At 36.9% G+C, this 24,325-nt stretch overlaps 1 protein-coding gene across 6 annotated transcripts in view; it reads right to left on the reverse strand.

The window, feature by feature from the left end:
• Nucleotides 1-24,325, reverse strand: part of HECTD1 (HECT domain E3 ubiquitin protein ligase 1) — a 76,651-nt gene that overhangs the window by 28,366 nt on the left and 23,960 nt on the right. For 4 of the 6 annotated variants that reach the window (XM_070940324.1, XM_070940351.1, XM_070940333.1 and 1 more), the window contains exons 5-24: nucleotides 22,910-23,191; nucleotides 22,367-22,637; nucleotides 21,781-21,857; nucleotides 21,593-21,691; nucleotides 19,667-19,781; nucleotides 18,041-18,215; nucleotides 16,862-17,000; nucleotides 14,401-14,571; nucleotides 13,201-13,423; nucleotides 13,069-13,113; nucleotides 10,930-11,193; nucleotides 10,602-10,678; nucleotides 9,204-9,338; nucleotides 7,584-7,730; nucleotides 5,082-5,176; nucleotides 4,579-4,684; nucleotides 2,881-3,015; nucleotides 2,664-2,803; nucleotides 2,007-2,330; nucleotides 26-192 (exon numbers count right to left, since the gene is read on the reverse strand). In XM_070940324.1, coding sequence (XP_070796425.1) covers nucleotides 26-192; nucleotides 2,007-2,330; nucleotides 2,664-2,803; nucleotides 2,881-3,015; nucleotides 4,579-4,684; nucleotides 5,082-5,176; nucleotides 7,584-7,730; nucleotides 9,204-9,338; nucleotides 10,602-10,678; nucleotides 10,930-11,193; nucleotides 13,069-13,113; nucleotides 13,201-13,423; nucleotides 14,401-14,571; nucleotides 16,862-17,000; nucleotides 18,041-18,215; nucleotides 19,667-19,781; nucleotides 21,593-21,691; nucleotides 21,781-21,857; nucleotides 22,367-22,637; nucleotides 22,910-23,191 — 3,187 coding nt within the window. The remainder of the gene's footprint in view (nucleotides 1-25; nucleotides 193-2,006; nucleotides 2,331-2,663; nucleotides 2,804-2,880; nucleotides 3,016-4,578; nucleotides 4,685-5,081; nucleotides 5,177-7,583; nucleotides 7,731-9,203; nucleotides 9,339-10,601; nucleotides 10,679-10,929; nucleotides 11,194-13,068; nucleotides 13,114-13,200; nucleotides 13,424-14,400; nucleotides 14,572-16,861; nucleotides 17,001-18,040; nucleotides 18,216-19,666; nucleotides 19,782-21,592; nucleotides 21,692-21,780; nucleotides 21,858-22,366; nucleotides 22,638-22,909; nucleotides 23,192-24,325) is intronic. The other 2 variants (XM_070940342.1, XM_070940316.1) reach the window with 1 other exon arrangement.

The following is a 24,325-nucleotide window of genomic DNA, read 5'->3' on the forward strand; positions in this document are numbered from 1 at the left end:
AAATCAGTTACTTTACATTGCTTACCTAACTGATCTTCGCATACACCATTCACAGTGCCATAAAGTTCAAATCCCGACAGGGAGAGATAGTGTGTCTGCCCACTGGCATTCTTTCCCATCTGTTTAATTCTTATATGTCTCCAACCTTGTTTTTCATCCTTCGGTGAGTCTAGTGGCCAGGTTGCCGTTGAACTTTACATTTGGGAAAATTGCACCAAAAATTACAGATTTATTTTTTTTAAAAAAATAGACTTAAATGAGCAAAAACACACTCACAAAATCACGTTTTGGGGTATAAAGCATTAAATATTTTAAAAAGCCAGGTACCTTAAAAATAAGGAATCAGTGCTCCACTCTACTTCACAATATAACACAGTGCATACTATAAAGCAGTGTTGGTGAACCATTTTGGCACCAAGTGCCTAAACGGGAGCACTATGTGCGCCGGAAACCGGCACCATCTGCTCTTCTGGTTTCTGGTGTGCATGCCTGTGCAAAGAACACCTGGCCGGTGCACATACATACACCAGAAACTTGAAGAATGTCAAAATTTGAATATCAAAATTGGCCCGGGCCACAGGGGGAAAGGGTGGGGGGGGCACCAGAGGTGGCACTGGAGGTGGGAGATGGAATGGGGGAGGGATGAGCCCCGTGTGAACGGACCCTTTGCCAGCTCCGCCTGGCCTTTCAGGGGTCCTTGCCCATCCCCTCGGTCATCGGGATGACAGGACATCCCCACCGACCGGTTCTGCAGCCCCGGACAGGGAGAGAAAATTGCTCTGGAAAGCTAGAGTCCCTTCCCGGCCTTGGAGGGAAGAGGTGTTGGCATTCCTGGGGCTGAGGTTGGGGGGCCATCAGGCGGGAGAGCGTCACCCCAACTCTGGCCGGGATGAAGTGCCCCCCCAACCCGCCACCGAGAACAAGCCAGTGCAGCCCCCCCTCCCGCCACTTCTGTCAAGGGAATGCAACCGCTTCCCGGCCTGCGCGCCTCTTACCCTGGCGCGGGACAGACATTCCTCCTGCACGGACTCAACTCCTGCGCAGCCCCCCTGCCCCAGAAGAGCAGCAGCCACAGGGCGAGGGTCAGGAGCAACCATCCAGTCCTTGCAGCTGCTCCCCCGCTGGCGAGCCAGGCCCTCAGTGGCGTCTCCATACATGAGGACCTGTGTTCTCCTCCAGTCCTCCTGGGGCAGCTCACCTTCCCGACAGTGACTCTTCCTCCTCCTCGCTGCTTCAGCATCCTGGCCAGAAGCAGCAGTGCGAGAACCGCCACCACCCTAGCCCCGGCGGAGGCAGGAGCAGGTGGGACTGCCGCCCTCCCAGCCAGCAAACACTATTCCGCTGTCCTGTGTGCTGAAGCTGGCCAGGCGCTCTGGACTGTGGACGTGTGTTGGTGCTGTGGGCTGGAGCCACGCAAGAAGCCCTCTCGGGCAGGGATGGAGGGAAGCACCAGCCCGCCCGTCCTGGTCGACAGGTCTGCTCTCCTAGGAAGCAACTGCCTCTCCGCGTCTTTGGGCATGTGAGCTGTCGCCTGTTGCTCTTCTGGGTTCCAGCACACCGGCCAGCTGGTCTTCACATGTGCGGGAGCATCGGAAAATGGGAAACCAGGTGGCCGGAAACAGGAAGATCATCTTCCAGTTTCCAGCACTCCCACACACATGAAGACCAGCTGGCCGGTGCGCCAGAACCCGGAAGAGCAATGAGTGAAGGGTTGCGTGCCTGGAGAGATGGCTCTGCGTGCCACGTCTGGCATGGCATGCCATAGGTTCGCCATCACTGCTATACAGCCTTTAAAAAAATGCTCACTAAGATCTGGAAGCAAAATAATGGCATAACAATACTTCCATAAATCACAAAGAAGTTCAAGAATGCAAGAAACACTCCTGAACTCATTAGTACCAGAGATGATTCTTTGTATATTTAATTGGTTCAGAATGTTTCACAATATTATTGGCCTAAATGTATATTATTATCACAGATTCAAATGTAACAGAAGAAAAACATACCCAGGTTCATTTAGACTGCAGTCATCAACGTGAGTGTATAAAGTAGTCCAGTTCTGTCCGTCCTTAGAAACTTGAAAAACCCAATTTCTGAGAGCTGATCGTCCATAACCACGAGCATGGCGCAGGGTGTAAGCTGATGGTATCACCCAAAGACCAAGATCTATTGCAAACCATGCATTTTTATCATCATTAGTATGACAGTTTAAAGCTGAACTCTCATGGCTTAAGATGTCTTCTAAACGACCATATGGCAGATTTCTTCCTTCTGAAGATGTAACTACAACTAGCCCATAGGCAGCTGGATTCACCCACTCATATGCTGTTCTACAACAAAAACAACATTAATATTCATGAATCACAATACATGTAAGTTTAAAGCAGAACAAATTAAGTCATATTTTCTATAATTCATGCGAACATGAAGTTTATATTTCCATATTATACATTTCAAACTGAGAAACTAAACACAGTTACTGATGAAAGAATTAAATCCAAACAGCTAACATAAATATTAATATATTTAATCACTTTAATCTTCTACATTTCCTAACTTTAGAAGATTAAACTGAAATCACATGAACAATGAAATAGATCCTGACTGTTTTTATAAAAACTATTTAAGATATGTTTAAATTAATTAAATTCCTGAAGTCTTACTTGGCATTTGTTCCAATCCAGTAAATAATTCCATTTTCATCAAAATCATGCTGATGTCTGAAAATAAATGTCTGGCCTTCCCGCAGTTTTCGTACAAAAACAAACGAAGCTCTATCAAAATCATACCACTGCTTTGCCACCTAAAAAAATATGATGGTTACTAAAGGATCACGGAATACCTGACATTTGCAAAACGAGCGAAAAGGATTTTGCTCACCATTTTAAGAAGATATTGTTCTAAAGATTCTACTGTTGCCAAAGGCTCCATTTTCAACATTCGACCCGTTCTATCTATCAAAGCTGTTTCCCCAGAAGCACGTTCCAAACGAAATCGTAGCCGTCTTGTTAATATCTATAGAAAATGTAACAAAGTTTTACTTTAATTTAATGAATTGTGAAACTTACAATTTTAAATTAAAGCAAATATTCCTATAATTGGGAAATTGAGAACCAATTTCAGTACACTCCTGTATCAAAATGATAGTTTGGATGTAATGCCCTTTTCTGAAATAATGAAGAAATCTGTTGTTGGTTTGAGCTCTGAGCTTAGCGATTTGGTTGCAAACGTTTCATCCCCATTAGAGGATGTCAAGGTCTGGTTTCAGGTTGATTTGATCGGCTGCGTGTCATATGGTCTGATTTCTTGTGATTTGTCAAGTTATAACTGTTTGCAGCGTGGCTGTTTGTTGGTCTTTAAATGCTGCCTTCGGGATTGTGGCTGATGTTGTTCTTTCGTTCTAAGTGGTTGGTAGATTGGGTTGATGTCAATGTGTCTGTTTATAGCTTAGAACAAAAGAACAATATCAGCCATGCTGCAAAAAGTTAACTCGACAGATCACAAGAAACTGGACCACATCACATGCAGCTGAACATCGTCCTTCAAACCAGTTCTTCTATACCCGTGATGGCGAACCTATGGCACATGTGCCAGAGGTAGCATGCAGAGCCCTCTCTCTGGGCACATGTGCCGTCGCCAGCTGCTTTTCTGGCCAGTTTATCTTTGCATGCTAGAGCACCGGAAACCGAAAGACCAGCTGGCCAGTGCACATGCGCACGCTGGCCAACTGATTCAGGTTTCTGGCGCTCCGGTACGCATGAAGACCAGCTGGCCGGTGCGCATGCATGCACCGGAAACCTAAAGACCAGCTGGCCAGCGTGTGCATGCGCACCAGCCAGCTGGTCTTCGGGTTTCCGGCGCTCCAGTACACACGTTCCAGTTTGAGCACTCGGTGCTAAAAAGGTTCACCATCACTGTTCTATTCTAACCAAAGAACTGTAACAACAAATGTTGTTTGATCTAACATAATATATCTCTTCCAAACACATCTGCCAAGGAGATTCTATCATATGCTCCAATAGTATACATTGGTGATTAGCTGAAAATTAGCCAAAACACATAATTTAGAGAGATTTTTTTTTAAAGGGAACTCAACAATAAATTTCAACTCTCTCTTGCAACTCAGCTGATTGTAAGTATGAATTCATCAATGTGTCTACTGATCTGGCTAATCTTGTTCATCTGCTTTTATGAAAAAAGAAAGGGTAAGGACAAGAATCCTAGCCTCATCTCCAGGCTATATAAATGGAAAAATATCAACTCTAAGTAAAAAAAAGGTCAAATTTATATTATCTGGAACTTTATCAGCCATAGCATCCAAATCAGTTTTTCTTAAAGAGTGTCAGTTAAGAATGAGGCCCTATATAATTCCCAAGTTATGGAATGCACTTGTGCAGGAATTGCACCTCCCCACTCTTTTCTTCAGAATCAAATCCCTTGTTTTTAATTGTTAAACAGCTGCACTTATTTTAATGCTTGTCTTTGAATTTGTATATTTTTTTAAAAAATCATATAGCTGTTAACAATAACTTCCTCTAAAACATAACACAGCAGATTTCCATAGTACTGCAAAATTACCTGGAGATTATATGATGATCCTGGTGAATCATACAAATGTAATGGAAGCCGTTCAATAGATTCCAGTACTGCTATCAATTTCCGAATTAATGCAACTGCTGGACGACTATGAACAAAGAGAAAATAAGCACTATAAAATGTTTGGAGAATATATTATTTAAAAAATGAGTTCAAATTAGACACAGTGTACAATGTACCAAAATATCAAACTCCATTTATTAGAAAATATTATTTGCATAGCTAAATATGGGGAATCAAAAATAATGTTTTTTAAAAAATGGCACTTCTCTGCCAAGTGTGTGTGAAACTGTAGCAATAATTCATGTATACTGGGAAGGAAAAAAGCACTGCTCTAAGAAATGGGCAAATTCAATCAATTATTGGCTAACAAAAATTTTTTGGGTGATATAATACAATATGTGTTTCTTTTTACTGTTGGAAACTTTATAAAATGTTTATCATATCATAATACATTTGTAATATGTTCAGTGACTTTAAGTTACCTTTCATCATCTTCATTTTCACTGAAAGCTGTTTTGAACACATTTATTCTTTCCACTAATTGACTACAGTCTTGTTTCAAATCGTAATCCATATTCTAAAATAAGAAGACACTATTTAATGCTAGCGAAAAATAACAAGCCACACACTAAGTATGAATGAATCTTAATCAAATAGAACATATATCTGTATTGGTTAGAGCCAATGGGTTATTATACTATTAAAATCCAGAGGGTTTTTTTGCCTTATTATGTTATTATGTTAACCCAAGCATTTATAAATATTTCACATGCTTTGCACAATGCCTTTTCAAACTGCAAAATCTTGAGAAAATACTAAATATACTCAAGGAAACAATTAAATGAAGTCATTTAACTTCCAAGAAAAAATAATATAAACTGAAAGTGATAAAAAAACTAAACAAGAAAATAATCTACTTTATATATTAAAATTATCACTAATTACTATTTAGTAATATCATAAAATACTGAAAACCAGTCACTACAAAATATTGTAAAATATCACAAAATCCCTGCCTTTAGTACATATTGCTTCATTCTTTGATTAGTAGAAAGTACAGAGTACAGTCCTCGACTTATAACCGTTTGATTTGTGACCATTCAGTTACAACGGTGTTTAAAGTGACTTACAACAGTTTTTCACACTTACAACCACTGCAGAATCCCCAAAGTCACGTGATCAAAATTAAGATGCTTGACAACTGACTGATATTTGCGACGGTTGCAGTGTCCTGGGGTCATGTGATCCCTTTTTATAACCTTCTGACAAGCCTAGTCAACGGGGAAGCCAGATTCACTTAACAACCATGTTACTAATTTAAGAATTGTAGTGATTCACTTAATAAACATGGCAAGAAAAGTCATAAAATGTGGCAAAACTCACTTAACAAATTTCTCAGTTAGCAACATAAATTTTTGGGCATAAAAGTTGAGGATTACCTGTATTGTCTTTTTCACAACAGGCCACACATTTCCAAAAGCCATTTCTTAACATCTGGAATAATATCATTTCCCCAATTTCTCAATATAATTCTTTTATTCGCCCATATTATGGCACAATATGCAAAGCACTAACTAGGAATGTAACAGTGTTTCATGCACATTCACTCAAAGTTGAGTATAGGGGAGCTTATTTAGCTTGACAACTTGAGAGAGAAAATTTGGGAGTAATCATATTGAAAGACTTTTCATCTCACAATTCCTTAGCATTGAAAGGGTCCCAAAAGCCATGTCAAGAATGAACAATCTCTTATGCTATCTTAAATCTATTGATCAAATTGAGACATTTCTGGCCAAAATTTGAGTTCAGAGAAACCTCCAATAATAGACCCACAATGTCCATATTTGTGAAAATACCAAAAGTATGTCCTACAATAGATTTAACTTATTTGACAACAGTTCCACAGTTTTTATAACATTCACATACATCTAAGCCAATTGCCATTATATTATCTAAAGCAGAAAGCCTTTTGCAGGGCTAAAAAAAAGACAAAAAATTAAAGTACATACAAACAGTCCTCGATGTGACCACAATTGAGCCTAAAATTTCTGTTGCTAAACAAGATAGTTATTAAGTGAATTATTCCCCATTTTACAGCCTTTCTTGCCACAGTTGTTAAGTGAATCATTGCATTTATTAAGGTAGTAACACAGTTGTTAAGTGAATCTGCTTCCCCGTTGACTTTGCTTGTCAAAATGTTGCAAAAGACAATCAGATGACCCTGGGACACTGCAACCATCATAAATACATGCCAGTTGCCAAGCTTCAAATGGTCACTAAATGAATGGTTGTAAGTCGAGAACTACCTGTATGTATTTGGACTGAACATTCCATATAGATTAATACAGAACATTTTAGAAATCATTGGGACATTTTACCAAGGAAAAGAAGCAAGGGAAAATATCTTCCCGTTTCTGGTCTTTTCTATAGCACAGTTATAAATACTTTATGTACTGCCTAGGATACTTAGAAATTTATGTTGGCCACATATAATGGTTGATGGATAAATCTGGCCCAATTTTTTTAAAAAATTAAACAAATCTTCTATTCCTAAATAAAGTTATATTTTTATTTAATAGCAATAGCACTTAGACTTATATACCGCTTCACAGTGTTTTGCAGCCCTCTCTAAGCGGTTTACAGAGTCGCCATATTGCCCCCAACAATCTGGGTCCTCATTTTACCCACCTCGGAAGGATGGAAGGCTGAGTCAACCTTGAGCCTGGTGGGATTCAAACTGCCAAGTTGCAGGCAGCCGTAGTCAGCAGAAGTAGATTACATTCTAACCACTGCGCCACCATGGCTCTTATAGATTTATATTTCAACTTTTTAAAAAAGGTGTTGGCAGTTATCATTTCTGCATTCTTCCAACAAGTTGGTAGGAAGATAAATGATAAAGGTCAACAGTATATTATATAGCTGAGTGAAAATTTGGATTCCGCTCTTCCTAATCCACTACTATACTAGTCCCGCAATAAACTTACATTATTCAGTACAGTAAGGAGAGCCTGCACCAAGCCACTGCTGCACATTTCATATGGTGAAATTGTAGTTTCATCCTTTAGCAGGACAATTAAATTTTCCAGGGCAGTCTTCATTAAATCTCGCCAAGTGTTTTCTCCCTCAATAAACTAAAAGAGAATGAAATAATAATTCTCCCATTAATGACATATTATTCTACACAGATGGTCAAATTACACACGTAAGAATTTTACAAGAACAGTTTTCATATTTGTAATATGTGGAATATTTTGTGCCACCTAAATATAACTTAGTTAATAACTAAGTATTAAGAGGTCAGAAAAATGTTATATTGTATCTGTCCAATATATTGGCATTAAAATCATATAATCAAATATATAATTAAGAGTCCTTCATGATATTCTATGGAACCAGGAATTATGAATAAAACATAAACAGTATTAATTGGGGGAAAAAACTCTGATCCAAGAGTTTACAACAATTCAACCCTCCTGGCTTGATGGAACAAGGTTTGCACCAGTTTTCTAAAAATCAAGAGAAAGGGTGGCATCTGTACACTGAGGGGGATACTATTCCAGAAAAATTGGAACAGCAAGTAAGAAGGCCTGTGAAGTAGTTATCCCAGCACCTCTTACAATATAAACAAGTATTTCTGGGTGTACCCATCACTTTAAGTTGTTGGATGAGGTATATATAGTTCATAAATGTTCTTAATGGCAGCCCCATGTAGAACATGTTACAACAGTCCAATAGAGAGATGACTAAGACATGAGTGACTTTAAGTAATGCCTGCCATTCCAGGAAAGGTGACAACATGCACACAATATGAAGCTATATAAAGGCTGTCTTGGCCACAGCTGCTGTTTGCTCCTCGTGCATGAACTGTGAGTCAGCAAGAGTTCCCAAACTTTAAACCCAGTGTAATTGTGACTCAGGCAACATAGAAATGTAATAAACAAATAAACACTGTTCAAACTTGTGTAATTTTGCTAGAAAGAGCAGGCGTAGAAACCTGTCTTGCTGTGCTAAATGTCACTCAGTTCTTTCCCATCTAGATCTGGAAAGTATTTTACCAGCATTGCTTATTCAGCCAGGGGCCAAGATATACAATTGGGTATAATTGAGGTCTTCAACACCCCCAATTAATGAGCTAGGGCTCAATCCTCCCCCAAAGAACCCTTACTTCAAGGAGAACAATTATAATATAATTTCTCCCACTCCTAACACTTTTAGACAGCTCAGAAGAATAACATGATTGAAACTACTTTTACCCAGTCCTTCCAGAGATTGGCACTGTGGTTAATGCCCTCTTCATGCTAAACCCAGGCTGAAATGTTTCTATTTTTGCAATAACAGTCCAATTACTTCCTTAGCAACCCTCCCCTAAAAAGTGGACATTGGAAATAGATCACTAATTGTCCAGTATATCTGGGTTGAATGGTGATTTCTTAAAACAGGAATAACATTTTCTCTCTCAAATTAAAATTAACTTGGGGATATTTCTAGGATATCCAATCCATGCAATAAGTGGTTAGTGATTGAGAAGAGAATTAAGTTTGAATCAAGTGAATATCAACAGAAAAACAACTATGTCAATATTTCATTTCACTAATGAAACTTGCCTGTCTGTTCGTATGAAGTTCCCATGAAGACTCTAATTGAGTTGCTATATTCCTGAGCGTTACAACTACACCTCTAGGCATACTTTCAACTGCTTTAAAATGGTCATCATATAAGTCTCTGGCCATAGTTCGTACCTGATTATTTAGAGACACAAAAATAAGTGATATATATAGATATATATAGATATATACACACACTCACATATACATTAATAATTTCCTGAGATTTCTGGATATTTTTTGTTTACAAAAGCAGTACATAAGAAAATTATTAATTAGCAAACTGTCAGTGAAATCTGATTATACATAATCAGTATATTAATATACATTGTGCAATTGTTCTTGCTTAGCTCCTCTCATTAGAAGATACATTAATCAATTAGAAAAAGACCATGCTATGTCTGAATTAAAACTCCTAATTGCCAATCACCTAACAATATTGGAGGGCTACCAGTTAGATTTAGATTCCAGAGAATGATAAGCCAGGAATTCCAATTTTAGATACCAAAGAGTCATAAGCTATGAATTCTAATATGGATTAATCTTTAAAAAGGTTCAAAACAGCACTTTTTCTAGGCTGGTCAAGTCATCAACATCTGTGGAATGCCTCTTCCAGAGAGGTCTGAGATTGCTTGTTAAAAATATTTTATACTTAAAAAAATATCAAAGCTGTTGAAAGATCTTTACTTTTTGATTTTATCTTTTGCTTTAGCAATTTTAAATTGATTTTTTTAAAAAAATTCTACACTTAAATTTTTACAAAAGTCATCTTGAACTCAGATAGAAAGCTGGTTGGAAAATAAAACCATACAAAGAAACTATGTGTAATTGTGAATATGTAACATAAAATTATAAAAATGTACATAACCTTTCTGCAAATTGAAAATGCTGAGTTCTACAGGTGTTAATATATTATCTCAATCAAGTCAATGACATTTTTTCCAGATCTCTTTTGTTGAACAGAACCAGACCCTGATCTCTGTCTCTAACTAATCATCTCCAAAATGATTATAGCACTACTCTGATGGATGTATGAAAGCTCTGCTGTTTCTGATGGTTCTTGTCAGGCATCTGCAGATGAAGTATGACTTTGGAACAGATAATATTGTGCTTCTAGCTGATATATACGTCCCCCACCAATATAGATATGTTATATGTGAAGTGGTAACAGACAGTATTTCAGTTTAGCCCTATTCTTTACTCCTGAGTTATTGTATCCATTAAAAAAAAAGTCAGTAAGGTTTCTTCTCTTTCATAGCTGAAGTTACTATTAAATTTCTTTTAAAATATAGGCAGGCTTACCATTTGAAGTATATCTGACTAACAAACAGCATATATAAGGAGCAGTTAAAAATGAAGACATTTAAACTATTTAAAATTGGCAGAAATTATCCTAACCTTTTGTTTTGTTTTTTCCAACTTGGATTTTAGTTTTCTGCCTCGTTTTCCAGTCCAACCAGTCACAAATTCTGATCCTGAAAAACAACGCAGGTTACCACTGAACCCCAATATAATACAGTTAAGTCAGACTCCTGTTCAGATGAAGTTTGCATAATCAAGAATTGTCCCCTTAAGGTACATAATTCTGGATTTGTTAATCCACTGTTACATTACCTGGCTTAAAAATATTCTCTACAAACCAGATATGTTTCCCAGAGAATTGGAATCCAGCTGCTGAACCAGAAACATATATATCTTTCTCTTCATTATATAAAACTGTACTCACCTAAAGAAGTTTCAGCTGTAAATGAGTGTTTAGTTCCTCTATTGGACTCAAAAACAAAACCTGGTAGATCTTCTTTTAAGATTGTAGCTTGCTGACCATCTGAATTATGAATAGCAATTTCTCCTTCCTTTAGACAGGTAAGAGACCAATTTCCTACTGTAAGTTTAGAAGGTCCTGGAGCTGATAAAATTGGTTGGCTGGTTGTGGATGGCTTTACCTGGCTCCGCGCCCGCTGTAACTTCTCTAAAAATTCACTTCGGCTTTCTATTTAAAAAGAATAAAAAAATAATTTATATTTAATACTTAATTTAGTTTCCATGAAAGAATGTATCTCATGAAACAAGTGCAAATTTAGATTTTGGATTCAAGTTCTCAGGACTGTTTAAACACTGATCAGATAATAAAGCAGTTTACAATAATGAAACTTAAGAGGGGCAATATAACATTAATATGCTTTGGATAATGTACTGAAAAAAATTAAATGCAATCATGTTTAAAACAAAGAAACCAAATTAGGCAGTTGAAATCTTATTTTTACTAACAGAAATTCCACCATTTTTCTGCTTGATTTTAAAAGGAAGCATTTAAATTCTGAAAGAAGAAAGGATTGGATTGGACAAAAAATTAAAAGAGAAAATCTAAGATATTTCACAAGTGTCATCTTATTGTGAGAAGCATTTAGAATTGTTTAATCTGCAACAATAGCAAACTATATCAATTTTATGCATAATTGCATAAAATTTGTTTTGTACTTATATTTTCACTACAGCATAAATCTTAAAAACTACCTTTCTCTCTCCCATAAAATATATTCTACAAAAGACCGCATTATCCATGTTCATTCAACATCCATTAAAAAATTTAATCCAACTAAGTACGGCTGTTTAATCATGCCCCAAGTACTTATGTTTAATCGCAATGACTCCTACCCAAGCCCACACCATTATTCCAGGAATCAGTAGCACAATGTAGACATGTGAAACTACACAGGTACACTTCCAGCATAAAGGTAAAATCTTTATACTGAATACCTCCACCCCAAGAAAGATAAATGGCTTCCAATGTGATCTACTTGTTGGGAAGATCTTCCACCAATGTTTTCCACTCTGGAAGTTGCTGGACTATTGTTGGTTGTTGTTGTTGTTATTGTTATTTTAACTACATGGGTTTTTTTATTTCTAGGGAACCTTTGAAGGATTTGTAATTTACTCTGTTTTTGGTGATCTATTTTCTCTTTCAGAGAAACACTGAGAGATGCCCATTTTGACAAGATTCATACATAGGACTAAGGGATAAAGGACCCAGCTTAATCTAACAAATGAACAAAGACATAACCCCACCCGAAAGGAATTGAAAACATATTTGGAAGTATGCAAAAATGCAATGAAAATACTTCTCAGGACTAGAAAAATTGTGCCAAATTAGACAACTATTCTATTCAGACATAGCAATTCCCTGATCCAGCCAGTCCAGTAGAGATTGTCTTCTGCACTAGGTGAGTATATGACTAGCCTTGAAGCTAGATGGCTGTTCATACACACTCACACTCCAGCACCACCTTGGGAATTAAAATATTTCCTAATATTTCTGAAACTGAATTCAGTTATCAATCACAAACTTATTCAGAATAAATACTCACAATATTCTTTTAGCTTCACATCATGGGAAAAGACATTTCCTGAGAATTTGAATCTTAAGTTATAGTACAGCAATCCTATAGTTCCATTGCACGCTATTTTTACTATTACTTCCTAATATTTAAAAATTAGTTGTTGCAATTATAAAAAACTACTAAAAGGAGACAGCAGGCAATATCTATTAAGTTTAAAAACTGCAGACAGCTTAGTAAAATTCAATGTGAAACATTTCTGCTGAATGTCTGTCACAATTTCAGGTTGGCTGACGAAGTTTCTACTACTTGTCACACATACATGCATTTCATTCTGCTAGCCAGATGCAAGCCACATCATTCCAATTTCTGTACCTGGAATGCAGTTTATCATTCTTACGCATTACCCTTTAATGATTGTTTAATATTAGTATGCATGGAAAAAAATGAAAACATGAAGCTACGATGTTCACTGAACAGAGTTACTAGAAGTTACTGTTACATGCCAATTTGACAAAAGCATCACTGACCACCTTCCACCTGTTTACATCCTTTACTATTTAGGGAGGCAATTCCTGTAAAACAGAACATCTCAAAATCAAACATATAAAAAATAATTTGTAATTAACTCTTTAAAATATTACTCGATCACAAGATTGTACCTGAACTGTCAGATCCTCCTTCAGGACTGCCACTGGAATACATTGTAGCTAGCTTCCCATCCAAAATAAATCTGAACCATCCATTGCTTCCATTTGAAAGTTCCAAGGCTGCAGCATCACTCCAAATATACAGGCAGTCCCTTCCTCTAATAATTGACCAATCTCTCCAGTGATAGGGTTTACCCTGCTGCAATTCTTTGGCATCTTCTTGAGGTTCATCTTCCTATAAAACAAGATTATTAAGCTACTTGAATGTACATACATTTAAAAAACACCCCACCAATTTTAATGCACTTTCTGAAAGTTACAAATACAATTTTGCAGTTTTACCAGTTTTATAATAGTCTGTAAATAAAAAAAAAGTACTAGAAAAAAGACGAGATAAAAGATTAGCATAAATGTTCACATAATTTATAAAAAATACCAATTGATGAAAAAGGGAAAATTTTCACTGGTAAATATAAGAAACTGAATGAAAAAAGGAAAGTACCAAATCAATCCATTTATATTAGCATATTCATAAAGTTATATTCCATGATATATTTTACTATAGAATTCTATGTAATCAGTTATAAATGGTAAAATACAGCAATATTATCTATAAGCAACTTTCTTTCTTCTCTGAATTTCAATGAGCAACCATAATTTGAAGAAGCACTGTGATATATTTAAGAAACTACATCTAAAAAGCACATTATGGATATACATCAATTCTATCTTTCATATACTTTCTTCCAAGTATAGATTGAGAAGCATAAACATTTATAAAATACAAACCAATGCATTTTGTAAAGCTTCCTTTTTGAATTGTAAGCAGCTAATATAGTTTTAGGGTTCATGTAGAAAAGAGTATTAAGTCTCCCTTAACAGGGTAGCTTTTGGACCCGACCTGTATCATTTACCAATCAGCACATGTTAAATGAAATTAGAAAAATTAAGAATTTAATTATGAATGGTTCCATTAAATTGCTTGCTCTACTTACAAGCCGTGTACACTAAACTGCTTCTCTAGCAGACTTTACGACTAATTCCAAGAATTCTATTTCAAATCACATTTGTATTTCATTACTAAAAGTTAGGACTAGCGTTCTATAGTTTAACCCTGAGGCAGATAACTGCAGTAACTGAATTATTTTCTTTCCCAATGGAGCTCCCTCTAAATATGACAATTAAAACAGCTTAGTTGGATTAAATTCTTACTTTCTCTGGTTTAGACTCTTCTTCATTCTCATCATCTGAAGACGGTCCAGCCAAAGTCGATACTTTACTTATTACACCAAGTCTAGCAAGTTGATCCAAGAAAAGGTCACCTCCTTTATCCACTAAATCTCTTATGATCTGCAAAGCTAATAAATGGCCATCATCGTCATCCTGCAAAAGTAATAGAATGAAAAAAAACCCTTAGCAATTTCTTCATGATTTGATATACAATTAAAATTACTACAAAAATTAACACTGACTACATGAAACTGACAAACAGAAATTCTTAAACATGCTGGTAGTAATGATTATTCTAACAACCTGAATGCTAGGAATATTTTGGTACAGAGGGGCACACAAATCAAAACGCTTTGGGCTTCTTTGCAAAACAAACTAAAATAAAACTAGTTGTTTCATCTATCATATAAGTAGTATAAAAGTAACAGCAATACCAATTGCACAAATAAAACAGAATAATGGAGTTGGAAGGAACCTTTGAGGTTTCTAGTCCAACCGCCTGCTCTAGGAGGAGAGCCTACCATTCCAGACAAAGGTTGTTCAATCTCTTCTTAAAACATCAAGTGGACCCACAACTTCCGGAGGCAAGCCTTGTATTTTTATATGGTTCTTGTATGATATATGCAAAGTATAGCTAGCCCTTGTTTAGCAACCACAGTTGGGACCAGTAACTTGGTCACTAAGTGATGTACTCACTAAGTGGAAAATCACATGACCACAACTTTGCTGATGATTTTGCTTCAGATTTCCTTTTGCACCATTTCCTTACTCTTTGGAATGTTTGCCCAGGTGCTGTAATGATTAGTAAGAGGGGGATTGCTTGAATTTACATTCATTGGAGAGAAAGGGATTACAAGAGAGTAAATGGACACACAGTGGGGAATACCTATTGAAAGAAATATGATAGCAGTGATTATTTGCCTGCCAGCTTTGGACTGCTTAGGAGATAAACAAAACCAGAAAGTGTGAAAATGATTAAAATCTTGTCAGTAGCAGTAGGGAGCCGGCTAATTAAAGCCAAGAACTGAGGTCATTATCTTGGGGTTAGCATGTTTTGAGGAAGCACCGAAATACAGAGAAAAAAAGCTCAAGGGAGCTTTTGTCTGCAAGGGAGGAAAGAATGTACTATATTGGTGAACATGTAACAGAGAGATGCTGCAAAGGTCATATGTTTTCATCCTGGTCATAACTTCAAATAGTCAATGCCCAAGACAGTCACTAAATGAGGGTTACCTGTAAGTTGCTCAAAATTTCGTTCAAGTGATACCTCAGATGGGATTCATCCAAATTAATTCATTGAGATATTCTTATTTGATTGGCAATGACTGAAATTTTATTATATAATTTCTATATTACCATACTCCCATACTACCACCTCTTACAATACTAGACAACACAGGATCAACAGTAGAGACCTTCAAATTTCTAAGTTCTACCGTATCTCAAGACCTAAAATGGACAGCTAACATGAAAAACATCATCAAAAAAGCACAACTCAGAAAATTCAAACTGCTCAAGGAGCTGCTGATACAGTTCTACAGAGGAATTATTGAATCTGTCATCTGCATCTCTAGAACTGCCTGGTTTGGTTCTGCAAGCCAACAAGACAGACACAGACTTCAGAGGATAATCAGAACTGCAGAAAAAACAATTACTACCAACCTGCCTTCCATTGAGGACCTTATATTGCACGAGTCAAAAAGAGGGCTATGAAAATATTTACAGACCCCTCGCATCCTGGACATACAACTGTTTCAACTCCTACCTTCAAAACGACGCTATAGAGCACTGCACACCAGAATAACTAGACACAAGAACAGTTTTTTCCCAAGCAGGAAACAAATAATTCCCTCTGCTAAACAATAATTCCCTCAACACTGTCAAACTAGTTATTAAGTCTGCATTACTATTAATCTTTTCATCATTCCTATCACCCATCTCCTCCCACGTGTGACTGTATGACTGTAACCTTGTTGCTGGTATCCTTACGATTTATATTGACTGTTTCCTAATATGATTTTAATGCTTATTTGTTCCCTATGACTATCATTAAGTGTTGCACCTTGTGATTCTTGATGAATGTATCTTTTCTTTTATGTACACTGAGAGCGTATGCATCAAGACAAATTCCTTGTGTGTCCAATCACACTTGGCCAATAAAGAATTCCATGCCATGCCATGCCATGCCATTCTATTCTATAGAATCTATATACTTTTAAAGCACAGAATAATAGACATTCAAAAATGAGGTGCAAAACATTTTGAATTTGAATTTAATTTTGTGCATAAAACAGCTGTTTCATATTAACACTATTTGACCATTTGAGAAACTTAAAATACTTCCAAAATAATTGAAACTGCCTTTTTCAAACTCACAACACTTTCTGGTTGATACTGATTTGCATATTGCTAGAAGAAAATAAAATGTATAAAAATGAAGTACCTCTTGATCTAGAACAGTAGCAGTGATCTCTACCAATACTGTAGGTAAATTATGTCCAACATCTGAGTCACAAACTTCTTTGAGAAGAGCTTCAGAACAAAAGTGAATCATTTTTCTGATGAGAGCAAGACTTGCTTTTCTATACAAGAGAAAATAGCATTTTTTTAAATTAAAAGGAAAAATACTTTTGGGAATTACATACTAAGTTTTGAATTTAAAGCCAAATTGGTAGTACAGTGATCTAAGGCACCCTGTTATTAAGCTGGTTATTAAGACCAGCTGCCTGCAATTACTGCAGGTTCGAATCTCGCCAAGGCTCAAGGTTGAATCAGCCTTCCATCCTTTCTAAGGTAGGTAAATTGAGGACCCAGTTGTGGGGGCAATAAGCTGACTTTGTATAAATATACAAAAGAATGAAGGCTATTGCTTAGCGCATTGTAAGCCGCCCTGAGTCTCCGGAGAAGGGCGGCATATAAATCAAAATTAAAAAAAAAAAAATTACTTGTCAAATTATTGTCACTTGAAATCAGAGCCACTTAAGAGCTATTCAAAGTCACACCATTGCTCCATTCCATTGCTATTTTCTCTTCTCACACATGCTTACCTGAATATGCCTTTATAGAATAACACTGGAATATAAGGTTTTTATATATATATATATATATATATATATATATATATATATATATATATATATATATATATATATATATATATGTAGGTCTGGTTATTCGGGTCTTCTCCCACGTAAAATTGGAAGTGTCTTGGCGACGTTTCGACGAAGTCTCATTCGTCATCTTCAGGCTGGTGATCTTTGCTCCTGGAAGCACGAAGCCGAGAACACCAGCCTGAAGATGACGAATGAGACTTCGTCGAAACGTCGCCAAGACACTTCCAATTTTACGTGGGAGAAGACCCGAATAACCAAAGACCTACATACAAACACCCGCGAAAACCTGAGAAAACATATATATATATATATATATATATATATATATATATATATATATATATATATTGATATCAACCTTGAGTATTAGGGTAACAATAAGCATAAATAATATGGTAATTTGAGAAAGAATCAGCAAGCTAGAAGGGTTTTTTTTTAGTCAGAATAATATAAATCTGATTCTTATTTCAATTCACATCCATGAAAAGAGCCTTTTTCTTCTTTTTTACCTTATTGATGGCAGCATAGTTTGCTGAAATGTTTGCGCAAACACAGGTAGCAGTCTTTTCAAATATATTGGTGCCATTTCTGGATCACCTTTGGGTTCATTTGATTCTTCTTCATCTTTATTGGCATCTTTCTTTTTCTTTTCATCTCCTTTGTTAACTGGACACATCCAGTCACCTACAATTTGTTTAACGAAACTTCTATCAAAGGTTTTTACAAAGCATTTTGATTAGTTGTACTTAGATATTCTGAACTGAATAAACTTTAAATCATTTTCTGAAGGATTCAGACTTGGGTATGAGGCAGAAACACCCCTGCTTATACCAGTTGCTTATATTTGTCTGGACCTTCTGGTTCTATTTTCAGTAGTTTTTTATTCCATCAACCATACTATTTTTCTGGAACAGCTGTTAAGAGTTGAGGAAACAGTATTCCAGTAGTTCCAGTGCTTCTTCAGTAGATAGTTCCAGTCAATTAGACTATTGTAAAGTGATCTGAATAGGACTGTCTTTAAAGATGACTCAGAAACGGTATTTGATATAAAATGCAGTGTCTCTGTGTTAATTGGCACAGCACATTGTCTCTGCATTATGGGATCTGTGTTATGGATCCAATTGTTTCTGGGTACAGTTCAAAAGAATGGTTCTAACTTATAAGGCTCTCTAGGACTTGGTATTGAGCTACCTTCAAGACCATGTTATATTTGACTAGAACTGATTCTTTTGATTCTGAGATGTTCCAATATGAACATCTCAGGAAAAATTACTTGTATTTCTTTACTTCAGTGAAGTTAGAAAAACTGAGACCAGAAGGAGACATTTCTCCATAATGGTAATTCTACACTGTGGAACAACCTCTCCCAGGAAGTTAGACCAGCTCTAATAATAATGATGATGATTTATATGCCATTCAACTCACAGTTCTGACTGAGTGTTTTACAATATGAATATTAAAAACATTATTTTCTTTATAGAAGCAAGTTAAAATAGAACTTTTCTGAGGCCATTTTAAATATAGTATTTTGAGGGAATTCCATATATATGTTTACATTGCTCTAAGTTACTATATTTATTTTTTGTAATAGTTATGTTTTTATATTATGGGTACTATATGTTTAAATACTTTGTAATATGTAGACTGCAAAGAGATGCTCTAATATAGCGATTATAAAATTTAATAAATTAAAAAATAAACAAATAATTAGAAAAAATACATATTAGCCAGTTTACGTATTTGACAATTGGTACCGTAAAAAGGCAATCATATTATTTTAATCATCTTGCTATTGGCTAGTAATTATATTACTATATCTGAATTGCAGTTTCAGAAATGTCAAACTGAACTAACATTTTCCTCCTATAATTATGCTGTACATATTATTTTCCCCCTCATAGTTCAAATCACACAACGATCAATACCAGATAAAGATTCATAATTCCTATATTGTTTTATAACTGCCAAGGCAATGGTAGATAACACTGATTGGGACAGTCACTATTTCAAACTATAAATAATAACCAAATCAGTGTAATTATGTTGTAAAATGCATTTTGCACCGAATGCATTTTTATATTCGCATATTGAAGCTGAATTTTAAGAAAAACAGACTAGTAACTTTTCACACTAACCTGGAGACTGAAGAATGGCAACTACTTCACTATGCCCTCTTTCACGAGCTTTGTCCAAAGGAGTCTTTCCATCTTCATCTCTCAAATCTGGATTGGCACCATGTCTCAAAAGAGTCTACAAGGGATCAAATGTTTATTACTAAACTTTTATTTGAAAAATGTAACATTGGTTCATATTTAATTTCTAATCATGCAACCGAAGCATTGACTTTACACAAAACCATCCTAATTAGTGGGCAATGGTATTTTCATACTTTGTGGAACAACAAAAGATATAGACAGGTTTTTTTCTCAAACAAATAAGAGTTGGCAACATGGAGATAGAAGCTTTCTTTCATGACAAGGTAATACACTGTGCTTCTTGGAAATGAAGATACATGAATCACAATCACATCCAGTCTGGACGCACAGCTGTCTTTAGAAAAGCATATGATGGCCGTGGCCAGGGGGGCTATCAGGTTCACCTGATACGCCAGTTGCGCCCTTTTCTGGATCGGGACTCCCTATGCACAGTCACTCAAGCACTCGTCACTTCTCGTCTGGACTATTGTAATGCTCTCTACATGGGGCTCCCCTTGCGGTGCACTCGGAGGCTCCAACTGGTGCAGAATGCGGCTGCGCGGGGGATTATGGGAGCGACGGGGCGCTCCCATGTGACTCCTCTCTTGCGCGAGCTGCATTGGCTTCCGGTGGACTTCCGGGTGCGCTTCAAGGTGTTGGTGATCACCTTTATAGCGCTCCATGGCTTAGGGCCGGGGTACTTACGGGACCGTCTTCTGCCACCAATTGCCTCCCACTGGCCAGTTCGCTCCCACAGAGAGGGCCTCCTTAGGGTGCCGTCGACCAGACCATGTCGGCTGGCGACCCCCAGGGGGAGAGCCTTCTCTGTGGTGACACCTACCTTCTGGAACAATCTACTCCCAGAGATACGAGTGACCCCAGACCTCCGGACTTTTCGTCGGGCCCTTAAAACCTACTTCTTTCAGTTAGCCGGGCTGTCCTGATTTTATGATGGGTTTTTAAAATTTGAAATTGGTTTTAAATTGAAATGTTTTAAATTATGGGTCAAATTATTTAATTATTTTAAATCTATTTTAACTTTTGTGTATAAAGTGTTTTACTTTGGCTGTTTACTGCCCTGAGTCCGAAAGGAGAAGGGCGGTATAGAAATCTGAAAAATAAATAAATAAATAAAAAAATCTGAACAAAAGCACTCAAGATATATGCCATGAAACAGATTCAAGAACCATATCATGCTTTGAGATCTACTAAGCTGTAATTGGATCAAGTATATATGCTTTGGATATGGAATTATTATTAGAACAGGGAGAAAATCTGAGGAATTATCAGTTTCTTATGTGAAATATCAGCAACAAAATAAAATAATGCTTTGGTAAGAGAATTGTTGTGAACAAATTATACTAATTATTAATTCTCTTTAATTGTATAGAAGTTTTATTCTATCCATATGGAGTGAATATTTTAGAAACATACTAAATTCCAGAAAATTCATACCTAAAATTTCATAAAATTTTCGACCCTGCTAATAAGGTGGTATCCAGAAAAGCCCTTGGGACTAAATGAAATAACAGCAGAATGTATAAAAAATGGCAAGGAGAAAAAAGTTTCTATACATTTGGAAATATTTCAGGTGATATATGAAAATGAATTTATATTACTGTAATTGTGACCGCTGGTAAGGAACCTATCAATGAACAAAACTAGAAGCCTGAATGAACAGGTGCTTCATGAGTGAGCAATCAATAAAACAAACAATTCTTTCAAATTGTACATCACAGGAAGTATTTGATATACTTAAATCAAATTTAGGTTCACTTTAGAAAGGAACATTGTTAGGTTAATTTATTTCTACTGTTGCATTATTTAAAAAAGCAGATGGTTTTTTATGGTTACTATAAAATTCACCTTTGCTACTTGTGGTCTTCCAAAACATGCTGCATAATGTAAAGATGATGACCTTTGACCCCTATTCACATCAGCACCCCGTTCACAGAGAAATTCAACCTGTTTTGTATAAGAAGAACAGGTTAGGTTTATTTATACATTCGCCCTATGAAAAAAATGTTAACCCCATTATTTTATTCCATGTTTACCATTTCTTGAGTTCCAAAAGCTGAGGCCCAGTTTAAGAGGGTCTGTCCTACGTCATCCATAAAATTTACTTCAAAAGCTGTAGAAAAGGAAAAAAAACCTTGCTCTATTTAATGAAGCTAATACAACAAACAATAATTTTCAGCAAGTATCTTGCACATCACACAAACCTATAAACTCTTTAAAAATTAAGATATACAGTGGTACCCCGGTACTTTTTGATATGAAAATGTTGTCCCGGTACTCAATGCACTGTGATAGGAAGAGGCTGATGGCCATGGGAATGGACGGGAAGTAGGCCATGACAGGAAGGACACTGCAAAAGGATGTGGCAGACAGCCACAGATGGCAGACAGGAGGTCAGCCATGCTGGGAAGGAAGGTTGTTGACATAGGAAAAAGGACAGATGGGAGGTCTTTCCCGGTTGAAACTAAGGATGACATGGTTTCTTTGTTACTCCTTTTTAGTAGTAGTAGTCGGGCCTCCAAGCACCAATTAACGACAAGCACCAAGGTATCACTGTATAGTCAGTCCTATTAAAAGTCATGGTCAACTAAAAATTATACTGAACAAGAACAGTTTGCTTACCTCCTGTGTCAATAGCATCTATGAGAGCATCGGTATCTTTACTACGAATGCAATCTATCAATTGCCGATGGGAACGTTCCCCAGTACTATCCAATCTACGAAGTCCTGGGATTCTTCCTGTGGACCCAGCACTTGATTTTGGCAATGCTTTCCGTCCTTCAAACAGTAATACCAAAAGAAGATCTACCAAACGCATCGTATCAAGTACACATCTTTCATCGCCCTGCAAGGCACTTTCTATAGAATCTGGAAGCTCAGATCTTAGGAGATCCTAGAAATAATTGAAATATAACTTCAGAAGATACAGTGAGAAAGGGATATCGTCACCCTCCCTCCAAAAAAAAAAAGCTGAGATATATATAAATCAACTGCAATTGGTTAACTTTTTAAATTAACATATTGAGAATTTACAATGTACAATTACAATAACAATATGAAAATCATTGTTTCTCAACTATAGTTTTAGAATGCACAAATGTGATCATATATGTCATCAAATACTATTTTTAAACTATTAGTTAACAGTATTCCAAGAATGCTTACGTGTGTTACTACGGGAGAACCTCTGCAAAGAGTTGATAACAGGCTTACTATAGTTGACACTTGATTACTTAATTTAGAGTCTGCTGTTGCAGTTGGTGCCCCTGTGCTACTCCGGCCAGGTTTACATGCTGAAGATGGTCCGGAAGCAGTACCACCTGCTGCAGCCATACGAGATAACAGCTCTTCAGTTAGTCCGTGTTTGGCTAATGGTGCTGGATCAACTCCACGGCGAGTGAATCTATCAGCTAGTGAAGCAAAACATCTCAGTGCACCATCAGAAACCTGAAGGAAATAGATACATATATGATTATTCTCAAAGAGTTGTTATTATTCTCAAAGAACCATGAGACAAGTTCTTTCAGGATTCTTATTTAGTATAGCAAGCTATACTTACTCAAGACTACACTCAAACATTTTTTTAGATATTCTACTGTTGCTGCAGACTATGTCCTTAAATGTTGTGGCTCCGTCATCTGAGCCTGTGTCATCGGCAGGAGAGGACTCCGAGAGTGAAGGAAAGGAGTTGGCAAGGCCTCCCTCTCCAGGACCCTCCTCTCTGGCAATGCCTTCGGTGTCCGCCGAAGGGCAAGAGATAGGGCCGGGGCCAAGCACGTCCACGCAGCCACAGATGGACAGTGATGAGGGTAATGAGCCTTGGCTGGATCCACGCCAGCGTTGCAGAGATAAGCGCGCGCAACAGAAGAAAAGGCGTGCCCGAGATTAGGCTGAGTCACTGGACCACACCCCACAGGATATAAAAGGGAGCGTGGTGGCCAGTCAAACCTTGTGACGAACAAAGCTGAAAGCTTCCACGCCATTCTGCATTGCTGGACTTTTGGCTATAGACTTTGCTGGATTATCTCTGGACTTGATTGACTCCATAATTATTGAGCTGTTTCTTTTGATGTATCAGAAGTGGGGAGAAGTTATCTCTCCTCTTCGTAAATAATAAACTCTTGGCAGGCAGCCCCTAGGTTGTTGCCAAGTTCCATTATCATAAGGAAAAGGATTTTGTCGGCTGGTTTGGTCTTTAACTCTTGAACGTCTGTTGGTGTGTGTGCGTGTGGTTGGGGACAGAACATTAAAGCTACTAGCTTGTAGATTCACAATTTTATTCAATTACAGAATCCTTGCTTATTCCTATTATTTTTCTTGTGCCCTATTCCAACAATTCACCAAGCAAGAGAGACAAAAGTATTTTTCCCAAGTTTGCCCTCTATCTTTGTTCTGCCCAACAAGAACATGACCTTATTTCAATTCTTCCCAAATAGCTACCTTTTTATGTGCATTGTCTTTTCTCTAATGACAAAAGGAAAAAAAAAGACAGTGTTGCATTTCTCAATGTAGAACCAATAGGATTTAAACAGCAATAATTTCAGTTAGGACACATATAAATCTCCAAATAAGCATAAAGCT

This window comes from Pituophis catenifer, unplaced genomic scaffold (assembly GCF_029215685.1).
Source record: "Pituophis catenifer annectens isolate HBS135680 unplaced genomic scaffold, rPitCat1.0.hap2 SCAF_1, whole genome shotgun sequence".
Taxonomy (NCBI): Eukaryota; Metazoa; Chordata; class Lepidosauria; order Squamata; family Colubridae; genus Pituophis; species Pituophis catenifer.